The sequence below is a fragment of the Typopeltis vanoorti genome, chromosome 18, assembly GCF_054136105.1.
Source record: "Typopeltis vanoorti isolate ZY-2024b chromosome 18, IOZ_Tvanoo_1.0, whole genome shotgun sequence".
NCBI lineage: Eukaryota > Metazoa > Arthropoda > Arachnida > Uropygi > Thelyphonidae > Typopeltis > Typopeltis vanoorti.
In genome coordinates this window covers 56,906,708-56,931,486 of record NC_143566.1, presented here as the reverse complement: position 1 = coordinate 56,931,486, position 24,779 = coordinate 56,906,708, and the positions used below count along the sequence as shown (strand labels likewise).

The window sequence follows — 24,779 nt, the reverse complement described above, 5'->3', positions numbered from 1 at the left end:
TGTGGAGAGAATTTTTATCTGCCAGAGAGGTTCCCTTTATCTAATCTTAGTTATCCAAATTATTATTTCAGATAACTATCTATCCATTCTGATAACTAGAGATAATTATCCTTCACCATTGAAGGATTGCATTTTCAAGTAACAGTTGGCTTGCATCAAGGGTCAGCATTAAGTCCGTTTCTGTTTAATATTGTGATGGAGGTGGTAACAGAGGAGGTGAGAGAAGATGCACCTTGGACAATGTTGTATGCAGATGACATCTTGCTGTGTGTAGATTCAAGAGAAGAAGTGGAAACTAAACTGGAAAGATGGAGAAAAGTACTGGAAGAGAGAGGTATGAGACTGAGCAGAAGTAAGACAGAGTATATGTGTTGCGCAGTGGGTGGTGGCCAGGAGACAGACCTGGAGCTGGAAGGAAATGTCATCAGGAAGGTGAGAGACTTTAGATACTTAGGTTCGACAGTGGAAGAAGATGGAGGAGGTGAGAAGGAAGTGGGATGCAGGATACAAGCAGGTTGGAGGAACTGGAGGGAGATGGCTGGAGTGTTATGTGATAAGAGGGTGCCAATCAATCTGAAAGGCAAAATTTATAGGACAGTAGTGAGGCCAGCTATGACATATGCTATAGAAACTGTGGCCCTGAGGAAAAATAACATCAGCAGGATGGAAGTAGCAGAGATGAGAATGCTTAGGTGGATGTGCGGTGTGACCAGAAAGGATCATCTGAGAAATGACTAAGTCAGGGGAACAGTGAAAGTTACGAACTTAGGAGCGAAAATACAGGAGGCAAGGTTGAGATGGTTTGGTCATGTGATGAGGAGGGAGGACGAATATGTGGGAAGAAGGGTCATGCAGATGGATGTGCAAGGAAGGCGGAAGCGTGGGCGGCCAAAGAAGAGATGGAGGGAGCTGGTAGAAGAGGACTTGAAGATGAAGAACTTGGATGTGGTGACAGCCCAAGACAGGAAGGTGTGGAGGAGACTCATAATAAACAGTGACCCCACTTAAGTGGGAGAAGCTGCAGAAGAAGAAGAAGATTGAAGGATTGCATTATGATTAGTATTTATGATGTTGGTCAAAGAAATAAACTTATTTATTAACCACCAACCAAACTAACCTGTCTTATCTTCTACAGATAAAAATATTCATTTTGCATTGGATAAAATAGATATTGGTAGTTACTTGTGAGGAAAACTCATAGTATTACAATATTTGAAAATGAGTTCTCGAGACTATTTTATAAGTAACTGCAAAAGTTCAAAAAGGTTCAAAGTGCTGCCCTGGCGGACCCCCCCCCCCCACAGATATGCCTCAGTCTATACTGACTGAGTTATGGAGGCTCCCGCATAAATGGGTGCTGTGCCACTGAACTAGTTACTACCATCCCTTCACTTTTCTCTAATTATATATGAACACAAGAAGTTGCTGGTCAACCTCTGCTTTCATTGCCTACTCCTCTGTTTTTTTTTGGAACAATCTTCCCTATACTGTTTCCCCCCATTGATTACAACCTTCACTTCTTTAAAAAACATAAATTCCTTTCTAACTACTTGTCCACACACAGCACCACTGTCATGCCATAGGTCTTAGGACCCCCACCCTCTTGTGGGAATGATATACATGAGTGGCCACTTTATTAAGAACAGCATTTAATAATGAGTTGGATCCCCTTTTTTGCCTTAAGAATGGCTTCTATTCTCTGTGGTATTCATTAAGTTAAGTGTCTGAAATGCTCCTCTACGATGTTTGTCCACTCTGTCTCAATGGCATCTCCCAATTGTTGCAGGAATAGTGGCATATTGCTGCTGCAAACTGCACATTCCACTCATCTCAGTCATGCCATAATTGGGTTAAAGTCTAGAGAATTGAGCTGGCCACTGAAGTAAAGAAAACTCACTGTGATATTCCTCAAACCACTTCAATGCACTATGTGCTTTGTGGCATGATGCATTGTCTTGTTGCAAGTACCCATTTCACGATGCTGCAGTCAGGAATGGGTGACCATCATCAGCAAGGATGAGATGAATAAGATGGACTGTGGCATTCAGGCAGTGTTCAACTGGTATAAGGAGATCCAACAAGTGCCAAGAAGACATATTTCCCCTCCCATTATGCAGCCAGCCTGAGCTGTTATTTGGCAGGAAGGGTCTATGGTCTCAGTTAAGAGGTGGCAGAAGGGTTGATAAGATTTGTGTGTGTGTGTGTGTGGGGGGGGGTAACTAGATTAATTTAGAGGAGTTTTTTCTGAGATGCAGGGATATATGCACCCTAGAATTTGAAGGAAGGGTATTAGCAAATTAGTGAGGAGCTGATTTTTTTGCTTGGTGAGTGAGTGGACTATCTTACCTTTTAGAATGTAGCAAGTGCAGAAACAGTAAATTATTTTAAATTTGAGCATTGTGTTTAATAATGAGAGCCTTCCATGGATGAATCTTTTGACTCTAGGAGGCAGGAACTTAGGGATAATAATAATTACATTGAGTTTGCAGAAAAGACATACAATTAGTATTCATATGCAAGGATGGGAGCATTATTGTAACAAAATACATATAGTGAAAAATATTTTGATTTTATTTTTTATTATTTTTTTACTGAAAAAGCAGCCATGTTTGGTTTTGTTCCGAATATTATTGTACCTTCAGGTTAGTACTACATTTTATTGTTTTAGACTTTATTTGATTATTGTATTTTATATGTGCTGCAAATGCCCTATTATAAGAGTAATGAGGTTAATATGAAGCTGCTTCTTGGCTGTAAGAGACTAAACTAATATGTTAAAGTGAAGGGAGTGATAATTTTTAGAAGTAAGTAGAAAGAATCTAACATTAAAACGGATATGAATATAAAAAATGAAGAGAACCTAAAACACGGAAATCATAAGCTAATTATTTCTTGAACTTCTTAATGATAGTGCATGTCAAATAAAGGAGAAAAGTATATGTTTATTTTTCAATTATTTTCACCTATTTTAATTTTTTAATATTGCTTTAAAATATTTAAAAAAAAATATGTATTTAAAGCAATAGGCTGGAATTGCTCGAGTTTTTTGCAAGTTGGAAGACCAGTATTTGGAATAAGTAGGAAGTTTTTTGAGAAAAGGAGTAAGAAGTGAAAAGGAAGTTTGAGAGAATTTTAGGAAGATTTTGGGATGAGAGAGTATTGTAAAAGCTCAGTAAAAGTAAAGTGGTTTTACTGATTAGATTTTTGTCAGTTGCAAGCCTATATAGATGTGCTGTTGACATTGATGTAAGCCTGATGGACTAGCTGTAAGGGTAAGCTCTCTTTGCATTTTATGCACAGTTTAAACCAGAATTTGACAGGTATACTCTGATATTTCTCATCATAGCTATCCTCTTTAGAGCAAATGATCCTGTGCATTAAGTTATACTAAGTGGAGATTCTCCCCTGTGCATCCTAATAATTTGAAATTTCATTTCAAATTATTAGGATGCTGCAGTTAGGATATTTTATAATCTTAGCTATCAAATAGAGATTCACGAATATCACAATTTAATAAAGTGTGTATAATTTTATCCTGTTCTAGTAATTTAACTTTTTCTCTTTGAGATATTTTAAAAGTTGATTTTTTAAAAGCTTATTTTCTGTAAATTAAGAAACTTTCATTAATTCCATTTTTACATTTTTTTAATTTCAGCACAAAATTGATTTTGTTATTCACTTTGCTGCTATGAAAGCTGTTGGTGAGTCAATGCAGAAACCTTTGTTCTACTATAAGAATAATGTTGTGAGCACTATATTTCTACTTGAGGTAAGATTTGTTTTTAAACATATAACTGCCTAAGAACTTTTATATTTCTAAGATTGTTACAAAATGTTACAAGGGGATATTCTTAAAGATTATGAAAGTTTTTCATGAATTTCGCATAAGGTTTTTTGTAATAGCTGGCTTATAACACACTATTCTTCAGAAATGTGTGAAGACATTTTAAGAACATAATTGGAAATGTATTTGGTTTTTTTTCAACAGAAGTTTATTATTAATATTAAGGCTTATATTTAACTAGAGTATTAGTTTAATTCGAGTTTTAATTAAATTTAATATAGCATTTTAATTAAATACAAGCATTTTTGAATATGTATTTTTATATCTATTTAAAAACATTTTAAGCTTTGAATTAGTATGTGTAATGAAAAGGGCCAGTACCATTTGCGGTGGAGGGGCTCTCCCAGTGATGGTACTGGCCCTTTTCATTCTTTCTCTTTTTCTTTGCTTTTTCCCCCATATTTTTCACTCTACTTCTGCTGAGTCTTCTTTACTATCCTATTCTTCAGACTACCACCACCGGGATCCAATGCCTTGCTGCTGTGTTTGCCATGGACATCTGGAAAGGTGGATCCTGGTGGTCTTGTACTGCTTTGGCCTTTGCTTAGGCAAGGGGTGGTTCTGGACAGGATCATTCAGTTAGAGGGCTTGCCAGCAAGGGTCAAGAATGCTGCAGTAAGTCTCCTTCTCCATGGTCTAGGGAACAGGGCCCAATGCTTGCTGTAGTGCCTGCATAATGTCCGAGGTAATCCTGGAATTCCACTCCCAAGCACAGTCATTGCCTGCCAGATAGTGGACTTCCATGTGTGGCTGCATGATGGGTGTCAAGCTCTGGAGCTGAACAAAAAAACACTCAAACATGAATCCTTCATCCTCATTTGTTTCAGAGGTCCTAACAAACCCCCAGCCAAGTATTGATACCTTTCAATAACAGAAGTAAGAAACAAAAGACATGATACTAGTATAAACGTAGTTTTTCTAATAATCTGTGCAACAGATGAAAAGCCAATAGGCAAAATGTCACCTTTCTTCATTCAAAAGGATTTAGAATGTTCTGGCATCTTAACTGTTTTGGTAGAACTTAACTGTTCTACCAAAACAGTTAAGAATTACATTCTGGCAACGTCCTCATAGAAACATGTCAACAACATTCTGAAAAACTACTCAGAGCGACATCAGTGGGTGGAATACCAATAATAGTTACTCCCCATGAAATACTCAATTCCATACTCAATTCCTATAGAGGAGTGATCTTAGAATGGGATCTCCTAGATATTCTTGATGAGGTATGTTCAGAGCTGAAAGATCAGAGGGTGACAGGTAATGAGGTGCATCCTGATCCATAGGGATGGTCACCTGGTTCCAACCAGAAACATCATCCTTACTTTTTATATTCCTAAACCTCCAAATCTGTTAGAGCAGGGTATCTCAATTATCCTGTTAGACTATACATCCCTAATCCACTAAGGGTGCTTCAAATGCCAGAAATATGGACATGCCCAAACTGCCTGTTGTTGCTCTGACACCTGTGCCCAAGGTGGTAGTAAAGTGCCCAGCCTTTGCTCTGCAAAGAAAGCTAAATGTATAAAATGTCAGGGAGATCATTTAGCACACTCCTGTGCATGTCAGAAGTGGAAAGATGAGAAAGAAATACAAAAAATAAAAACAGAACAAAAGATATCAGGATTCAAAAAGAAAGCCCCCACCACACCTGCTCTGAGATCCTCTTATGCTAAGAAGATAACAGTTAAGAAAATTTCAACAGCAACTCAAACTCATGTCTATTCCACCATTAGATAATTTCACCATATCTGAACTTTATGATTATTATTACATAACACCTCCAGGGAGTCCAAAGACTCATTGAGGGAGGGGGTACCTACTCTACAACTCTGTCTCCACCACTCCACCAGCTGCAACTACTATCATCATCTACACCAACAGCATCTACCACCGACCACCACCACTAGTATTTTCACAAACAAACATCCATGCCCACTCTGCGATTCAAACCTGCAGCCAAAAGGCTGCAGGTTTGAATCCCCACTCGGCCAACCAGACCGGCATGATCATGACTGTTTCTCTGTTGAGTGCATCAATCATACTATGAAAATGGTTCCATTTCATGAGAATCCACTTGTGAAAAAAATTATGGCAAGTTTATCATTTAAAGACAAACTGCCAGACCCTTCCACAGAAAATATGCATGCTTTAGTATCCACTGAAAGCCCCTTGAACTTATCCAGTGATCCTGACATATCTGATGATGTATTCGATCTTTTTCCAGAGGAAGAGATGGGCACTGGTTGTAAGGGTAAGTCCTCAACCTCCCAGAAATCAAACAAGTCTACGAAGCCTAAACAATAGGAAAGTTTTTACAATGGAACTATCATGGGTTTTGCTAGAATATAGATGATATCAAGCACCTGCTGTAGAAACACAAACCATTTTGTTTCTATCTGCAGGAAATACAGAACAGACCATTTATATTTACCTTGGAATATAATGGATGTATTGTTGCTGATCCCAAAGCTATTGCAGACACTTTTGGAGAAAAGAGGATCTTATCTACAGTTTCCCATTCTCCTGATTTTTTAATTTTAAAAGAAGAACAAGAGAAACAGTGGCTAAGCTTTTGTACCAAGGGGATTGAACTGTACAATTGGCCATTTATTAAGCAGGAACTCCAAAGAGCTTTTTTGCTGTCTTCCACTAGCGCAGTGGGCCCTGATGAGATAATAAAACACCTTCTATCATCTTCTATGGATCTCCTTCTCTTACTGTACTGCAGCATATTTACAGAAGAAGAGTTTCTGGGCTTTTGGGCATAAGTTAGTTGTCCTTGCTATCCCAGAGCCAAGCAAGGATCAGTCCAGGCTAACAGTTATGGTCCCATTGTTCTGACTAGGTCTTGGAAAAAATGGTAAATGTAAGGCTTCTCTGGTATTTAAAAAGCAACAAACTTCTTTCCAACACACAGTATGGCTTTCATAGACACTGATCAACCTTGAACCATTTGGTCCATTTAGAAACATATATAAGAAATGCTTTCTTGACATGAGATCATGTGATTTCAGTTCTTTCGACATGGAAAAAGCCTCAGCCTGGAGATATGGCATATAGGAATGCGATGTTAAGAGATGACCTGTTTAATCTTGGTCTGAAAGGACACCTTTCTGTTTTTATTAGGAACTTTCTATCCAGTCACGTCTTCCAAGTCTGAGTGGGAAGCATATTATCTTGGTCATATTATCAAGAAAAGTGGGGGGGGGGATTCCTCAAGGCTCTGTCTCTTAAGTGTGACCCTCTTTACTATTAAAGTGAACTCAGTTACTGAACAGCTTCCCCAACAGTAGACAATAGTCTTATGTTGATGACTTCATAATTTACTGTAACTCCTGCAATATGAGGGCCATTGAAAGACAATGTCAACAAGCAATCAATCATATCTCTTCATGGGCTCTATCATGGTTCAGGTTGCAGAGAAAAGCATCTAAGTACACTTCTGCCAGAAACATGCCTCCACTCCAATCCTGATTTAAGAATGGGACAAACTATTATCCCTGTAGTTCCAGAGGCCAAGTTTTTGGGACTCTTCTTTGACAGAAAGCTAATTTTCTTTACACGCATTTGTCATCTTCAGGATAAGTGCAAAAAAAAAAGCATTGAATATCCTTCACGCTCTATCCTCTACAGAAGAGGGTGCTGATTGATGTTTCTTGCTCTGCATTTATCGTGCACTTGTATGTTCACAGCTTGATTATGGATTCCAGGTATATAGTTCTGCAAGGGAGATCATACTCCGGTGGTTGGACCCAATCTATCATCAGGTATTCATTAGCTGCTGGTGCTTTTTGCACATCACCCATTCAAAGTCTTTATGTTGAATCCCCTCTGTCACTCAGATGAAAACATTTGTCTCTTAATTGTGATATCAGGATTCTGGAGTGTTGGTTATGAGGAATGTTCGAGGGAATGTGGTTTACAGAGGTTGGTGGATAGAAGGGAAGAGAGGAGATATAATAGACCTTCAAGTTAAGGAATTCTGTCAGATTAATAAAGAAGGAATTATAAAAAGAGTGGATGTTATTATGGGAAGAACGAGAGGCCATCCCTGGAAGTTATATAAAGATGTGGTGATGGAGGGTGTGATGAGTAGATTTTTTATGTGGAGAGTTGTGAGTGAGTGGAGTCCTTTGTCACAGTGCATTATGAATGCAGGTAGTGTAAATAACTTCACAGTTCATTGTGATAGACATGTTGCTGGTTAAGTGGGATTCCCGTGATGAGTCTATTGACTCCATGGTGGTTACCAAAATAATAATAATAATAATTATGTCCTAAAAATAAAGTTTCTTCCAGATCATCCTACATGGACTAGTCTCTTTTCTCTACATGGGAGGTCCAGTATCACACACATCACTCTGCCATCTGTCCTCATGGTATGTGCATTAAAGAGGCTATGGAAGCTGTTGACATGACTGTTGACAACATTATCTGCACCAAACAAAACAGCATTTCTCCATGGCAGGTTTGCATCCCATCCTGCAACTTCTCACTTTGTCAACTACAAACTCTCATACACTCTTATCTGTCTACCTTCAGTTGTTCAATGCACACACAGAATTTTGCTAAGGCTTTTGACAGAATACAGCATTGTAGACTGTTACATAAATTGGAGAATATGGGTTTGGATTATAGAATATTAGCATGGATAAGAGGATGGCTGACTGACAGATATCAAAAGGTGGTATATGGGAGATGCAAGTCTGAGATTTAAGGTAACCAGTGGTGTACCACAAGGATCGGTGCTTGGTCCACTGTTGTTCAATCTATACATTAATGATATTGGGAAGGATTTGGCAAGCAACATACAGCTATTTGCTGATGCAAAGATAGGTAGGGTAATCAGGAATGCTGCTGATAGCAGTACTTGCGGAATGATTTGAATAGGTTGAAATTGTGGGCATGAGATAATGGATGTCAGTAAATGTAAAATCATTCACTTCGGCATGATTAGATATCCAATTTTGTATTATATTGGTGGGATTATGCTTGAAGAAACTGATGAGGCTAGGAATTTTGGAGTGTTAGTAGATAGGAAGTTGAAGTTCAGGGGCCATGTAGCAAAGATTATAAATACAACTCAAGAGATAATTGCAATGCTGAAATGAATGTTCACATGTAAATATAAGGATGTCATTTTGCCTCTTTACAGGGCCTTGATAAGACCTCACTTGGACTATTGCATGCAGGTCTGGTCTCCTGGTTTCCATTATCATTCTGATATATTGGAGAGAGTGCAAAGGAGAGTTTTAAAAATGATATCAGGATTATGGAATACAGTGGTATCTCGCTAATCCGAACCTCTTCAGTCCGAACCCTCCAGTAATCCGAACTGCGGTTTGAAAGAAAAAAAAGTTTTATTTATTACGTATTATTATTTTGTGTACTATTATTTTTATTTAATAATTATTATTTTAACTATTATTATTTATTTTATTATTACTACAGTACAGTAATTTTTTTTCATACTGTCGATTGTACGGTTATACTGGAGGCCTATTTTGATATATTGTGTGTTCACATTTGCTTTTTTATACTGTACAGTACGTACAGTATTGTTGGCATGAATCACAAATATACACAAAAAGAGGAAATTCAAAACGTGCATAGTTTCGTTAAAAATATAAATCTAGATGTTGAAATTTCACAAACAAATGTTACGGAATAGATTACAGGTAGAACCTAAAGTGAATTCGAAATCAAATCAGATGCTGAAATTATAAATATAAATATGACACTACAGAATGAATTAGAAGATGATGCTGACGATAAACAACCCGAAGAATAAAAAGTAAAACATGAAAAGGCAGCTGACAGTTTTAATATGTGTATAGAATGTGTTAAGAAGAATGATACGCCATTCCACAAAATTTTATTGCTAATGTAGCTCCGAGCAGAAGAATTCGAAAAAAGTTGCAAGAAGCAACTTCCAAGAAGCAAAAGAAAAGTAGTGACTCAGAAATAAATGAAATAAAAAAACTTTTTTTGTGTTATTTGTGAAACTTTTTTTGTGTTGTGTACAAGAAAGTGATATTTTTTATGCAAATTAAGTCACATACTGAACTATGCAATTTCATTAAATCAGAATCCTCAATACAGTACAGGTACGTGCAAATTAAATTTTTTACTAAAATAAACTTGTGTACTGTATTATTTTTTGTTTTACATTACAGTACAGTAGGTTTTTTTTCTATCAATTACTTCATTTATTTTCAGAATTAAATTGATGTACTATTAGAATCTGATTGTTTTTGTCTTAAACGCTAGTTATTGTTGTCTCATAGGGAAAAATTCGATAATCCGAACTTTTCGCTAATGCGAACGAGCACGGTTTTTTAGTTCGGATTAGCAAGATACCACTGTACTGATTATGAAGACAGATTGAGAATTTGCAGACACTAGAAACAGGAGAAAGGGGGGGGTGTGATATGATTGAGACTTATAAACTTCTGAAAGGGTCATACAGGATTTCGACTGATGGAATTTTTCAATTAATGGAGGGTGGGGAAAGGACAAGAGGGCATCCTTGCAAGCTGAAAATGAATGCCACTATGGGTGAGGGTTAGATTGTTCTCTCACAGGGTGGTGCGTAATTGGAATGGATTGCCATTGGATGTTGTGAGTGCAAGCAGTGTGAATGAATTCAAGAATAAGTATGATAGCTGGTGCATGTGGCCTCCCTCAATAAGTCCCTGACTCCTTGGAGGTATCTCTTAATAATAATAATATAAATCTAAAAATTGCAAAATATAAAAAATAACAGGTGTAATTAACTCTGTATTTAAACCTAATCTAGTTCAAAAACAAACTAGATTAAAAGTATATAATACATTAACCCTACCAGTCCTGTTGTATGGAAGTGAAATCTGAACAATAAAAAGACAAAGATTAATAACAGCTGAAATGAAGTTTTTGAGAAAAACTACAAGGTATACCCTTTTCGATCACAAAAGAAAGAAATGAAGAAATTATGATAGAAATAAATCAGGAATCAGTAATAGAAAAAATAAAGAAATATAAACATAAATGGATGGAACACAGAAAGAATGTAAACTGAAAGATTACAAAACAACTATTGAATTAGAAGCCATTAGAAGAAAAAAAAACCATGATGTCCTCTAAAGAGATTCGATGATGACTTGTGAAGCCAGAAGGCCATTGTAGGCCTTCTGGCTATCCATGAAAAGTATGATGATCATAAAAGTAGATGAGGCCTTTTTAACCCTATCAGGCTTTTGGAGACTGAGTAGTCAGTTGAATCTCCGCCAGTAGCCAATCAGAGATAGTTGGCCCATGACTGTCACTAATTATATCAAGGATGACAAGAGGGCATCCTTGAAAGCTGAGAATATATGCCGCTAAGAAGGGGGCGAGAGCTAGATTTTTCTCTCATAGGGTGGTGCGTGATTGGAATGGATTGCCATTGGGTATTGTGAGTGCAAGCAGTGTGAATGAATTCAAGAATAAGTATGATAGCTGGTGCCTGTAGTATGTGGCCTCCCTTGATGAGTCTCTGACTCCCTGGACATCTCTCTTGATGATGATGATGATAATAATAATAATAAAACCACAGATCAACCAGTCATGTAATATCATAATAATGGAGACAGTTAGTACAGATAGCTTTTTGTTTAGAGTTTTGTGTGATGTAAAGTGTGTCAGATGTATTCATTAGCAAATTTCCCCAATTTTTTCCCCCCCACAAACTACTTTCTAAGAAGTTTGTGGGGAAAAAAGGAGAGGATGGTTATAAGGATTTGTTAAAAAATGTAAGTTGATTAGATAGAGGAATGCAAGATTTTACGTAAGATTTCTAACAGGATCAAATGAGCTAATGTCACAGGTACTTATGTATGTGAGAAAGAATGAATGTGAATGGAAATGGTAGTGCATGATGATGATAATAGAAGGGTGAGAGAGTGTGAGATATAAAATGTAAACAGAGTGCAGCACAGTGGGAAATCGTGTGGTTTCAACAACAGATTACTTTCTTGTTGTTATTTACTACATGTTATAGTATGGTTTCATCTCTTCATTTTCACCCCTAATGCTGGATCTCCTAGAGCTGTGTACTTTTATATCTGATTTTCTAAGCATTAATGATTTGCTCTCACTAACCTCATCTTGTCTATATAGTTTTGTTGATAACTCCTATTTGACAACTCCATTTGACAGCTCCTATAGGTGCACAATCATTCCAAGTTTCAAGATTTTCCATAACCATTTGTCTTCAGTGCTAATTTGTTTTCCATCTTCACTGAGAAGAGGATAATCTATTTATCACTAACAAGACACAGCCCTGTCTTATTTCTCTTGAAGATTTTTCTTCATGTTTGGGATAGTATATCCAAAAAAAGTTTTAAAAATACTTGATTGTTATTCAGAAGATGGCAGTCTGCTTAATAGATACTCCTACCTCTCTCTGGCAGGCTCACTCCATTCACTTTCTCATAGATGTTCTTTCTGACTACACTCTTTTTTATAGGTATATTCATGATTACTGTTTCAATGTAATCACTATCATTCTTCCACTATATGTGTCTGCTGGTCACATATAATGTGACATCCATACATGGTTCAGCCTAAAACTGACTGAATCAACTTTCATAGTGAAGAATTTATGGAGACACAACACACAATGTTTATTAAACACTGTGTTTAATAAACTCATTCCTCTGTAGTTGTCACAATTATTCTTACCTTTTTTTTTAAAGATGAGAAAAATTTCTTACTTTTTATTAAAGTAAGAAATTTTAGGTGAAATTTATTTCCTGCATATTTTATGAGTTCTGTTGGTATTTTATTTTCTCTTGTGATTTTTCATTTCATTTCCATTTTTCTTTTCATTTAATTCTTCCAATGTAATGTTATTTGTTGAGACTATTATCAGTTACATTTTCTAAAAATCTTTTAAATAATAATCCTGACTGTTTATTTCCTTTCCTGAGTTTATAATAACAATCTATCCATAATTGGTCATTTATCTCTCCATTATCTGTTGTTTCCTTCTATAAGAATGTTATTTCTTTATAGTTTTTGGGTTGCAGTTTATATATTCCTTTTTCTAAATTACTAATTTAATTATCCCAGCTTTTTTTTCTGTGAACTTTTCTTGTATTTGTTTTTACTGTTGCTCTTTTCTTCTTATATTCTATTGTGTCTTCAAGTTTCCTTGAAATCTGCATTTAATGTATGCATTTTTTAATGTTCAATTATATTCTTGATTTCATATTTGCAGCCCTTGTTTTCTTCTTTTCCATTTTTTCTTTTCTCTTAGACTTTTTTCCTTCTGTGTAATGTATTATCAGTGTCAGCTTTTTCTATTCTTCTTTCCATTATGTTTATTTCAAGTATTTATTTATATTTTCTTGGTATGCATTCTTTTTCTTCTGTTTGTAGTTATAGATTTATTTTATACACATGTTCATTACCATTTGATTTATTTCCCAGTTTGGTGGTATTATTATATTTCCAATGACCAAATGATGACTTGAATCAATATTGCAGCTTCTGTAAATAAGTTCTTACATCATTTATTAATTTTGCTAGTTTATTATTGGATATCAAATAGTCATTTAGTGATTTTTGATCTCTAACTAACCAGGTAAATTCACGAACATCTTTATATCTAAAAAAGACTTGATTATTCTTACATTATTGTAAGATGCCAATTCTATTAATCTTTTCCATTTTCATTAATTTTCACTGCAATTATCCACCGCAGATGGTATTGATTCATTACCGATTCTTGCATTTATGTCACCTGTTATTATAAAAATCATTTGGATTTATTTTATCTTATATATTCTGTAATGACTTATAATATTCTTCACTTTCTTTATCTTCATCTTCTACCAGGGCATATGCTCCTATAATTGTTAGATTACCTCGTTTTGTTTTTATTCTTGTTTCTGATATCTTTCACTGCAATAGTTATAACTTTATATATTTTCTTTCCAGTCTTTCTTTATCCATATCATTAATCCTTATCTAGCCAATCTCTCTCTCTCTCTTTCTCTCTTCTCTTCCAGCTCCACAATATATCTGTATATAATGTTCTGATTCTTTTTGTTCCTCTTAATTTTTTTTTATTTCAGTATTTATTCATATGAAGTTTCCTCCCTTTTCTCCCCCGTCCCTATTGGGACGAGTTGAGCCCCCTCGTGGGGGTTAAATATTTATGGCTGTAGATGTAGAGGTGTGTGTTCACGGGGCCGGTTTGCCTGCTTGTGGGATGAAAAACCCCAGATAAACTGGGGGGAAAACCCTGCTGTCCACGCCCAAGACCGGCTAACTTCACTATGGCTGAGGAAGATCCTTAAGCTCCTCACGTTGGCGACGGGAATCGAACCCATTGCGAAGTGCAAAGCCACTAGGCTAACCGCACGGACTTTATTTCAGTGAATATTGCTAAATCAATTACTTGGATGTAGTTACAACCCAAGACAGGAGGATGTGGAGGAGACTCATCCAAAACAGCAACCCCTACTTAAGTGGGACAAGCTGCAGAAGAAAAAGAAGATTGCTAAATGAGCTTTTGCCCTCTATAGTTTATCTAGTTCTTCCTCTTTGTATGTTATACTCTGAACATTCCAGGTAGCAACACTGATTTTTCTGTTTATTTGTTTTTGGAAACTATCATCTGGTCCTTGGTCTTTTTCCAAAAAGGGCTGTCTGATGAAATTTTCTTGGAGACTTTCAAGTAATCAGATTTCTCTCAAGTTAGTTACCAGCCAAAATGAGGTTAGTTTGGTGGTGGGGTTGCCACTTTGGCCTCCAGACTGGTACCTGGAAAGGCATTTTTTCCAATCCAGATGTTATGGTTATACCACCAATATCAGGTTATCAGATCCCTGTTTGTTTACACAGGCTGCACCACTTGGAGGTGGAGATGACACTTGGTTGGGAGAGGCTATATGTTTTTCATTACCAGTCCATTTTTAAGTTTATTGTGGATTTTATTATTTTGACAAATTTTATTTAGTTTGTGTATCTTTGTCCATCCTGTTACAATTCTGTGTTTTGTAGTTTTAATGTCTTTCACATCAGGTGTGATTCTTATATTTTCAGGTGCATTTCTTAAAAAAAAAAAAAAAAAATCAGCTAACGCCTTTTTATTCCCGTATACGGGGAGGAGGCGAGGCCATTTAGCCCTATCTAACTTTTGGAGACTGAGTGGGCTGTTCAATCTCCGCTGGTACCAATCGGAGATAGATGGTCCAAGGCTATCACTAATTAAGTAGTACACAGTGAAGAGAGATGGCTCAAATGTGCCGCCATCTCGTGGTCCCTAACCCTAACACAATATATTTACTGTCTGAAAATAATGTGGGTTCTATGGTCGATTTTCTTGAGTTTACGGGACGAAAAACCCGAGTTTCCGGGAGGAAAAACCTGCTTGCCCGTGCCAGAGATCGACTAACTCGGGAACCGGTCGAAAAAAGGCTTAGAAAAATTTCCTCTAGTTGTCGACTAGACTCGAAACCAAGTCTTCCTTCGTGCGGCCAAGCGCCGCGGTGTGCAAACGCCACATCCACTGAGCTACACAGGCTCCACTGAGCTACACAGGTGCATTTCTTTAGATATTATTTTTGTTTGTTGTTGTCATTTTATATTTTGTCCATGTTTTTTAATTTGCAGCTGCAAATCATTTAGATTATTAGATTATTATTTAGATTATTGTTATAATAATGCTGTTAACATATTTTAAGTTATTTTAGTATCATTAATTACCACATCTTTATCATGCAATATGGCATCTTTAAGTTCTTCATTGATATAGAAAATGCAATAACAGAAAAAACAAGTAGCATACAATTCATTCTTTCAAAAACAAACAAAGGAAACAGAAGAAATATACAGAAACAAAAGGAATATGGCTCAAACCAGAATAAAGCTCACCAGAATTCTTCGAATAGATTTATTAAAAACAAGGATATTAGGAAAGAGCTTGACATTGTTAGCATCCAGGAATGTGTTAGCAGAATCTCAGGTGGTACGGTCACTTAAACAGAATGTCAGAGGAAAGGTTAACAAAACAAGTGTTCTCTGCCAGTTTGGCAAGAAAAAGACCCAGAGGAAGACAAAGATATAGGTGAATTGATATGGTAAAAGTGCCTTAGAAGATAGAAATATAAGATCTGATAATGTTGGAGTCTTGACTGGTAACAGATTGATTTGGAGGAAAATTGTAGATAGGAAATTAGTGGTGATGTAATTTTTCATCTAGTACTATCATATCCAGTACTCCCTTTGAGGGTACATGTCAGAAATTTGATGATGATAAAATAGAAGATATACATGGAAGGCAAGACATCATAGCCTACAAAATATTAAGGAAATTAAACAGTGAAGAAAGAGATATAGCAAAATCAACATAATATAAGAGAAACAATGGATGGAACATTGTAAGAATTTGTGGTATGACCCAAATTTATTAATAGAAAATAACAATGAGGAAAGTAAAATACAGAAAATCATCTTAGTTACTCATTTTACTGAATAAGCTACCTACTTGAAGTCAATAAAGCAGCAGTATAATTTTATCCCTTTTTCTTTTATTATTTCTATAATACTCTGAAGTGATAGAAATTTAATCTAGGATTGATTTATTGTTTCTGACCTGTTTTGCAATGTTCTCTTGTATACATAACTTAAGAGTTATTGGTTCTCCTTTTCTTGGATATCTCCTATGTTATCAATAGGTATTGTTTTTCTACTGTTTTGTGAAAAAATTTTGTCACTGAGTTCTAGTCTGATGAGAAAATGCTAGAGAGAGAGTCTAAGATGAGTAACTAATAACTTTGGAATATTTATAGGAAGCAATTGAGGATATCAGAACTACAGTTTTTACTTGATAGATGGAAAAGAGGTAGTATGATAGAGCTGTTGAACTTGGCAAGAAGATTTATAGAATTAACATGGAGGAGATCATACTTAGAGTGGAGGGCATGGCAGTTGTATAATGGTGTGGTGAAGAGTGTGTTTAGGTAAGAGGAATGTTAATAGTCATGTGTTGCTTGAGTATTGTCTGAACAAGTAAGTTCAGTATGATATAGTGTTTGCTTGAGTGAGACATGATGAGTTTACTGGCTTCATGCAAGCATCTGATTGTAATAATATACAACATAGTGAAAAATCATTGCTGGTATTTATCAAGTATAACAGCAGTTCATCTTTTACAGTGAAAGTTGTCAATAGTCTGCCCTTATCAGTTCTTCCAAAGCCTTTTAATTTATTATCCATAGAAAACACCATTTTTTTTCTTATTAATTTTTAGAAAGCAAGAATTTACAAATTTAAACAACATTAACTACCATAAGACCTGTTATGCATCTGAAAAAGTATACTAAACTGATACCATAACATGTTTATAATTACTTTATTTGAATATGTAATGCTTTTATAGTATACCATTCTTAAATATTGTTGACACTCTAAATCAAGTTGGCTTTTAATTATTTTACACAAAAATGCAGTGCAGTTAATATTTCTCTGTTGAGAATGCCCCCACCCCCCGCCAGTTTATTTGTAACTGTGTTAATAATGGTTCTCTGGGATAGAAAATCATTCATGAACTAAATTTGATTTTATAATGGGTTCAGTTGCTGCTATAGTTGTTTTCAAATGTACTTTAAATTATTATGATAGGTAATGAAAGAAAATGGAGTGTATAATATGGTATTCAGCAGCTCATGTGTTGTGTATGGAAATCCTCAGTATCTTCCAATAGATGAAGCACATCCAACAGGAAATGTGACTAATGTTTATGGACGGACTAAATTTACCATAGAACAAATGCTAGAGGATATTTCTAAAGCAGAAAAGGTAATATAAACTAATTAAATATGGTATTTAAAGCATGGGAGGGAAAACTTTGATGTTTTTTTGTTTTTAAGGTAGTTTTTATGAATATGTGATCAATAGTCTTGTAATTTCCACCTATATGTTTTGAAGTATGAAGGCCATTCATACTTCATTAGTTTGTAATTAATTTTAATGAACATGAACAGGGCTTGACAAATGCACTCCTCCACTGGGAGAGCGCATTTGTATATAGAGGCTAATGACTTCACATCAATTGCCAATTGTCAATGCACGACTGGGCTACTTACATATAGAGACTATTGACTTCACAAAATTGCCAATTATTAATACACGACCAGACTACTTATATATATAGAGACTAATGATTTCACATCAATTGCCTTAGTATCCCATAATGCACAGCACATATCCTTGAGGAGTCATTAGCCTCTATGTACAAGTAGTCCAGTCATGAAGTGACTTCACGTGCAAACTTTGTTTCCTTTGTTTGGTTATTGAAGAACACACTAACATCCAGAGATAAAGAGGTTATTATTCCCCTTTATAAGCCGTTGATACTTCCACATTTGGATTACTGTGCTCAAGTCTGGTCACCTGGAATTTTTGGAGATGAGGAGGTTGTAGAGCGGGTTCAGAGGAGAGTGACTAAGTTGGTGAGTGATGTAAAAATTGCTCCCTACATTGATAGATTGAAAGTTTGTGGATTGCAGAGGTTGGTTGATAGGTGGAGAAGAGGAAATATGATGGAAACATTTAAATTACTAAAAGATATAAGATTGATTCGGGGAAAATATTTCAGCTGTGTGATAGTGATGGAAGAACAAGAGGTCATCCCTGGAAATTAAGAAAAGTGTGGTTAACAAGGGTGTGAGAACTAGATTTTTTGCTCGGAGGGTGATGAATCATTGGAATGCATTGCCTGACTCAGTTGTGAGTTCTTCGTCTGTAGATGAATTCAAGAAAAAGTGTGATAGATATTGTTTTGATAGTTTGGGTCTCCCACGATGAGTCTACTGACTCCATGGAAATACTCATAATAACAATGATAAAGGATGAAACCAATAATATAATTTCTTGGCATCGTTAATTTATAGTATAACCAAGTGAAAAAACTTTGAACATCTATCTCTAATCCAGAGTATTTTAGTAATAAGGTGTGACACTGCTTGACTACTTGCATATGGAAATATGACTTCTGCATTACCTCAACCTTTGTATCACTTCTGTGTCTGGCTCCCACTGATGTGCTTTGGTGCTGAAGTAGTTGCTTTCCCTGAGATATGAGTAGCTCTGCTCAGTGGTGGGGGTGAGCCTGCCATTAGGCAGAGCTACTGCTGAGGGTTCTTGGTGGCAGGGTAAGCCTGTCACTGAGTGGAACTACTACTGAGTTAAATGATCCTTTTGATCACTCCTTGTTGGGTAATCTGAAGGATTTCACAAGTTTTTGGAGAGGTATTCCCTCACTTAAACATACCTCAATAAAAGTCATACTATGCCATAATATCAGGTTTTTGTTTCTCCAACATAAGTCTACAGATATAAAGATATAAAATCTTTAGCTGATAGATATCCACTTCTTTCTTATTGGAGCTTTGGAAGATTTAACAGGGCTGGAGTAGGAGTTCTTATTCTTGCCCCCCCCCCCCCTTGGGTCATTCTGTAATATCCAAAGGGATACAGAAGGGAGAATCTTGATAATAGACTGAAAATACAGTGGATGCGTAATAAGGTTTATAAATGTTTATGCTCCATCCAATGGAGCTGTTAGATGAAAATTCTTCCAGGAATTGGAACTGGGTAGTTCCAGGAATAAACACACACACACACACACACATATATATATATATATATATATATATATATACATACATACATACATATATAAATATTATTCCAGGAATAAATACATAAGCCATATAAATATAGCTCCCAGTTCCAGTTAATTCTTTCAGGAATTAACCGGAACTGGAAGCTGTATTTATACGGTACCCACAACATCATAACAGCTGGAAACTGAAATTGTATGAAACTCCACATTAGACAAAATAGGAGGACACCCCAGGAATGGAAAAGTGGGATATGCACAATTAAAAACATGTCTTGACAATGCTCAACTAGTAGACATATAGAGGATTTGCAATCTTAATCTCCTAGGCTTACACCGAGATGAATCAAGGTATTGGTGCCAATCTTGATCGAATTTATATCTCTTCTTCTGAAATGTTGATGTCAAGATGACATCAACATTTCAGATCATAATCCAGTTTTACTTAAATTTGCTGCATGGAAAGTAGAGATCAGTTCTGGACCATGGAGACTTCCACCAAATTTTTCTTTTCAGCCAAATTCCAGACCCTTTGTTCAAATTGGAATAATGTTAACTGGGATATGTGGTTAAAATTCAAACAAGTAGTAAAACAGAATGTGATTGAATGGGGAAAGGAACAGGCTTTCCTCAAAAGAGAAAAGTTGAAAGATATGTATGAAGAGAGAAGCTGATTCATAGCAAACCAGCACAATGGTATAGAATGTAGCAATATCATTAGAAACATTAACATAGAGATAGAAGTGGAAAGGCAGAAACAAGTAGAAGAAAGAAATTTTAAAATAAGAATATAGCAGCACTCAGCAGATAGCCCTTCAGCTGCATTCTTCAATAGACAATTCACTAAATTCCACAAGGAAAGGACTATAACTGAAATCTGTGTTGATGGTGAAGACATGTCCACCACTCAAGACATCCTTGACTCCTTTCAAGACACTACCAAAATCTGTTTGAAGACAATAGTACTGTGGGAAATGATAACTCTGGGAACATTAATGGCTTTCCTATTCATATCCAAGATGATGCTGAAGTGGTTGCTTTCCCTGAGATATGAGTGGCTCTGCTCAGTGGTGGAGTGAGCCTGCCATTGGGTAGAGCTACTGCTGAGGGATTTTCTTGGCATGGTAAGACAAGAAAATCCCCAAACCTGATGGTCTAGGGATAGATCTTTACCACGAAGCCTGGGATTTTATTCTTCCCATTCTAGTTATACTGTTTAATTCTTTTCTCTCGTCAGGACACATACCAAGTGAATTTGTAGCAAGCCATACTATCCTCATTTCAAAACCTAATAGAGATCACACTTTAATCACCAGCTGAAAACTTATTTCTCTATCTAATACTGACTACAGATATTTTTCTATGTTATCAATAACAGGCTCAAAGTAGAATTTAATCAGTAGAATTTAATCTGTTTCAGCTATGTGATCTACTCCGCTTAGTTAATATGAAAAAGCAGTCGATGGCAGTGCTATCAATAAACCTTACTCAAGCATTTGATAATGTCTGGCATCCCTTTCTGTTACACATCTTCTAGCAAACTGGTGTGGGTAAAAAGCTGCTATCCATTATCAAAGGAGCCTCTGCCAATTCAACTACCCACCTCCTAGTTAATGGGTTCCTGCCAGACTTGGCCAAAATTCAAAAAGGAGTCGAGCAAGTTTGCCTATTTTATTCCATTGCTCTTTGCATTGGCTCTTGAACCTTTCTTACAGGAAATCAGCAATACATGTGCTGTGTGAGGAATAAGGTTCCTTCAACTATAAAAGAAAATAAGGTATTAACATATGCCAATAATGTAGTGGGCACTTTGAAGGAAAATTATTCCATATGTATCTTTTTTGGTATTTTGAAAAAATTCAGCAAGATCACTGGATTAAGTACTAATGCAGACAAGACAAAATTAAGTTTTTTGAAAGTGGGATTTTGGAGGCATTCCTTTTGGATCCCTAAGAGAGAGAGAACCCCTCATTATACTTGGAATTCCCTTCTCCACGTATCCAATATTACCAGTTCAAGAACTTTAAATACAAGAACATTGAAACTTTAGAAGACTGGAAAATAGGGCCACTTTCCATTTCGTCTAAAGTCACAGTACTCAAAACCATAATTTCTCTGCTCAGTTGTACATAATAAATATTACAGACATCACAGAAGCTGAAGAAAAGCAATTATATAGTAAACCTGTGCAATTTTTTTGGTCCAGCCAATACCAAGAAGTTAAAAAGGAATTTCTTGAACTATTAAAGAAGCACAGAGGATTTGGGATTCCAATCTTAAAATTTTGCTATTTAAGCAATACAGATTCAAAAATCCACAAATATTGCAGATCAATCACACATATGCAGACCTTCTCCTTACGACCTGGGTTTTCATCTCTCCCTGTTTGGAGTAAATGATTATAAAGGTCCAAAAGCTAAGATTGTTCCTGAATACTACAACATTCTGTGCTTAACTCTACGACTGCTACAACACTCTGTCATTGACATTCTTTCCACTAAAAAAAAATAAAATAAAATAAAATAAAATTTGGTATAAAGAAATCTTTAATCTCTTTCTCCGTGAACTTCGTAGTTGGGTACACTTTGTTTCATAACTTATTGAAATTTCAAGGATACCCTAGGATCTTGCTTAGAGAATTGCATATGGTCACCTTCCAGTCAATACCATCAAATGGAGGTACTTTAACATCAGAGATCAATCTGTGACATCTGTTACTGATTGGAAACAGTAGAACATGCATTTTATAGCTGTTCTCTTGCCATGCATATTTGGAACATATTATATAATGTGTTGGGCATTCCATTACTTACAACAGAACAGGTTATTTATTTTGGAGTACCCACTACTTGTCATCAATGGGAAGAAAATTTTGATTTTTTATAATTAATGAAGTAGCCTGCGTAGCTCAGTGGATGTGGTGTTTGCACACCACGGCACTTGGCCACACGAAGGAAGACTTGGTTTCGAGTCTAGTCAATGACTAGAGGAAATTTTTCTAAGCCTTTTTTCGACCGGTTCCCGAGTTAGTCGATCTCTAGCATGGGCAAGTGGGTTTTTTCACCTGTAAACTGAAGAAAATCGACCGTAGAACCCACACTATTTCAGACATTAAATATCTGAAAATATCATTAAATATTGTGGTTGGGTTAGGGACCACGAGATGGCGGCACTTGTAGAGCCGTCTCTCTTCACTGCATGCCGCTTAATTAGTGATAGCCTTATCTCTTATTGGGTACCAGTGGAGATTGAACTGCCCACTCAGTCTCCAAAAGTTAGACAGGGCTAAAAACGGCCTCTCCTACCTCCCTGTATATACGGGAATAAAAAGGCATTAGCTGATTTTTTTTTTTTTTATATAATTAATGAATTAAAATACCATTTATGGAAGGTTAGAAAGAAACATGGATTGGAAAACAGCAATATGACATCCAAATGTTTTATAATATCGTATTCTGGATATTTTATTGTTTAGTCAGATGATTTTTGTATTTAGAAAAAAAGCATTCTAGTAGATATCAAATTTTTGGTTATGTGGTTAGCCCACCCACTTTAGCAATATTCACTGGGGGGAGATAAACTGTCTTAGAGAGCAATCCCAGGCAGAGATAGCCAACTGAAGGTGGTTAACTCAGATAAGGCTAACCACCTGGGTATCAATCATCTTTGTGCTTTAGTTTCAGTTGGCCTTTTGGTTGTTCATCTACATGAGATTGGTGAAAAAGGAAAAACTGATAGTCTTTGGGTATATGATAGAGAAAAAGTCTCAATTATATCATCTCTCATACTATCTATCTGTCTACTTTTCTTTCTCCTGATATTATCAGGCTCTCTTGCACCCCTATACTAACTACTCTAGGCCTATGATGAGCATCCCCGTTACTTTTTCACCTCGATAAAGGTCAAAACTGGTCAGGGTTGTGGCAATTCCCATATCCATATGGACAAGTATAATGCTATGCATTATACTTGTCCATATGGATATGTGCTATGCATTATGGGATACTAAGGCAGGTGATGTGAAGTCATTAGACTCTATATACAAGTAGCCACTGCTTCATGTGCAAACTCTGTTTGCTTATACTTGAATAAAGGATGAAACCAAGAATTGTCAAACATACAAAAATATTTTGTGAAAATTTGGAGAAAAGAACAAAGCTAATAATAATGGGAAATACCTGTTGGATTTCTGCTCAGGACATGGATTAGTTATTACTAACACCATGTTCCAACATAAAAGTGTGCACAAATTCACATGGAGAGAAGAGGCAAGGAATAAGAAAAGTCTCATAGACTATGTCATTGTTCATAGTGATGTTTTCTCTCTTGTGCAGGACATTAGAGTGTACAGAGGATTTGAAATTGGAAGTGATCACCATTTAGTCTTGAGCAGGATAAAATTGAATTCACATTGAAAAGAACATGTAAGAAAGTTTTAAAGTGGAGAGTTGAGCAGCTGTCAGATGTGAACTGTAGACTAAAATATACAAACATTATTCAAGAAAAAATGAAAGCGTTTGAGAACAAACTCTTTCATTTAATTCAGTGGCAAGCTCTGAAGAAAACATTGATTGATTCAGCCAGAGAGTTGTGTGGTGAGGTTGTCTGCGAAGATAGAAAAAATCAGAACTCCATAGTAGACACAGGAAGTTAAAGAGGCAGTGAAGGAAAAGAAGAAAGCATATCAAAAGTTCCTGGCAAATAAGTCAGCTTGTACTCTTAGAGAATACAAAGACAAATGTAAGAATGCTAAACACTGTGTAAAACTAGCTAAACAAAAGTCATGAGAAGACTTTGGTAAGAACATAGAAAATAAATATCAAGAAGGTGGTAAGATATTCTGGAGGTTGTTGAAGAAGTTCAGAAATGGAGGAAAAATTGCTGTAAAAGAAATTAGAGATGATAAAGGTCATATGAAAACTGGAGAAAAAGATATCCTTGAAGTATGGAGTAATTACTTTGAAAAATTACTAAATGAAACTAGCAATGATGACAGTACAGTGATAAAAAAAAACACTCACTAGGCATGCAATCAGGAATACATATCCTTGAAGTAGAAAAAGCCATCAAAGGCCTGAAATGTGGAAAGGCAGCAGGAGTAGATGATATTCGACTAGAAATGCTCAAGTATGGAGGTATAAAAGTCTTACAGTGGCTGCACTGCATAGTTCAGAGGGCCTGTGGATAGAGGGACAAATTCCAGATGATTGGAGTAGAGCTCTCATAGTACCCATATATAAAAAGGGAAATAAAACAATGTGAGAATTACAGAGGTAT

At 36.0% G+C, this 24,779-nt stretch overlaps 1 protein-coding gene across 4 annotated transcripts in view; it reads left to right on the top strand.

Annotated features, from left to right (window-relative positions):
* Window positions 1–24,779, top strand: part of LOC150096688 (UDP-glucose 4-epimerase-like) — a 107,634-nt gene that overhangs the window by 49,629 nt on the left and 33,226 nt on the right. For all 4 annotated transcript variants that reach the window (XM_090408042.1, XM_090408043.1, XM_090408044.1 and 1 more), the window contains exons 4-5: window positions 3,656–3,769; window positions 17,501–17,677. In XM_090408042.1, coding sequence (XP_090264168.1) covers window positions 3,656–3,769; window positions 17,501–17,677 — 291 coding nt within the window. The remainder of the gene's footprint in view (window positions 1–3,655; window positions 3,770–17,500; window positions 17,678–24,779) is intronic.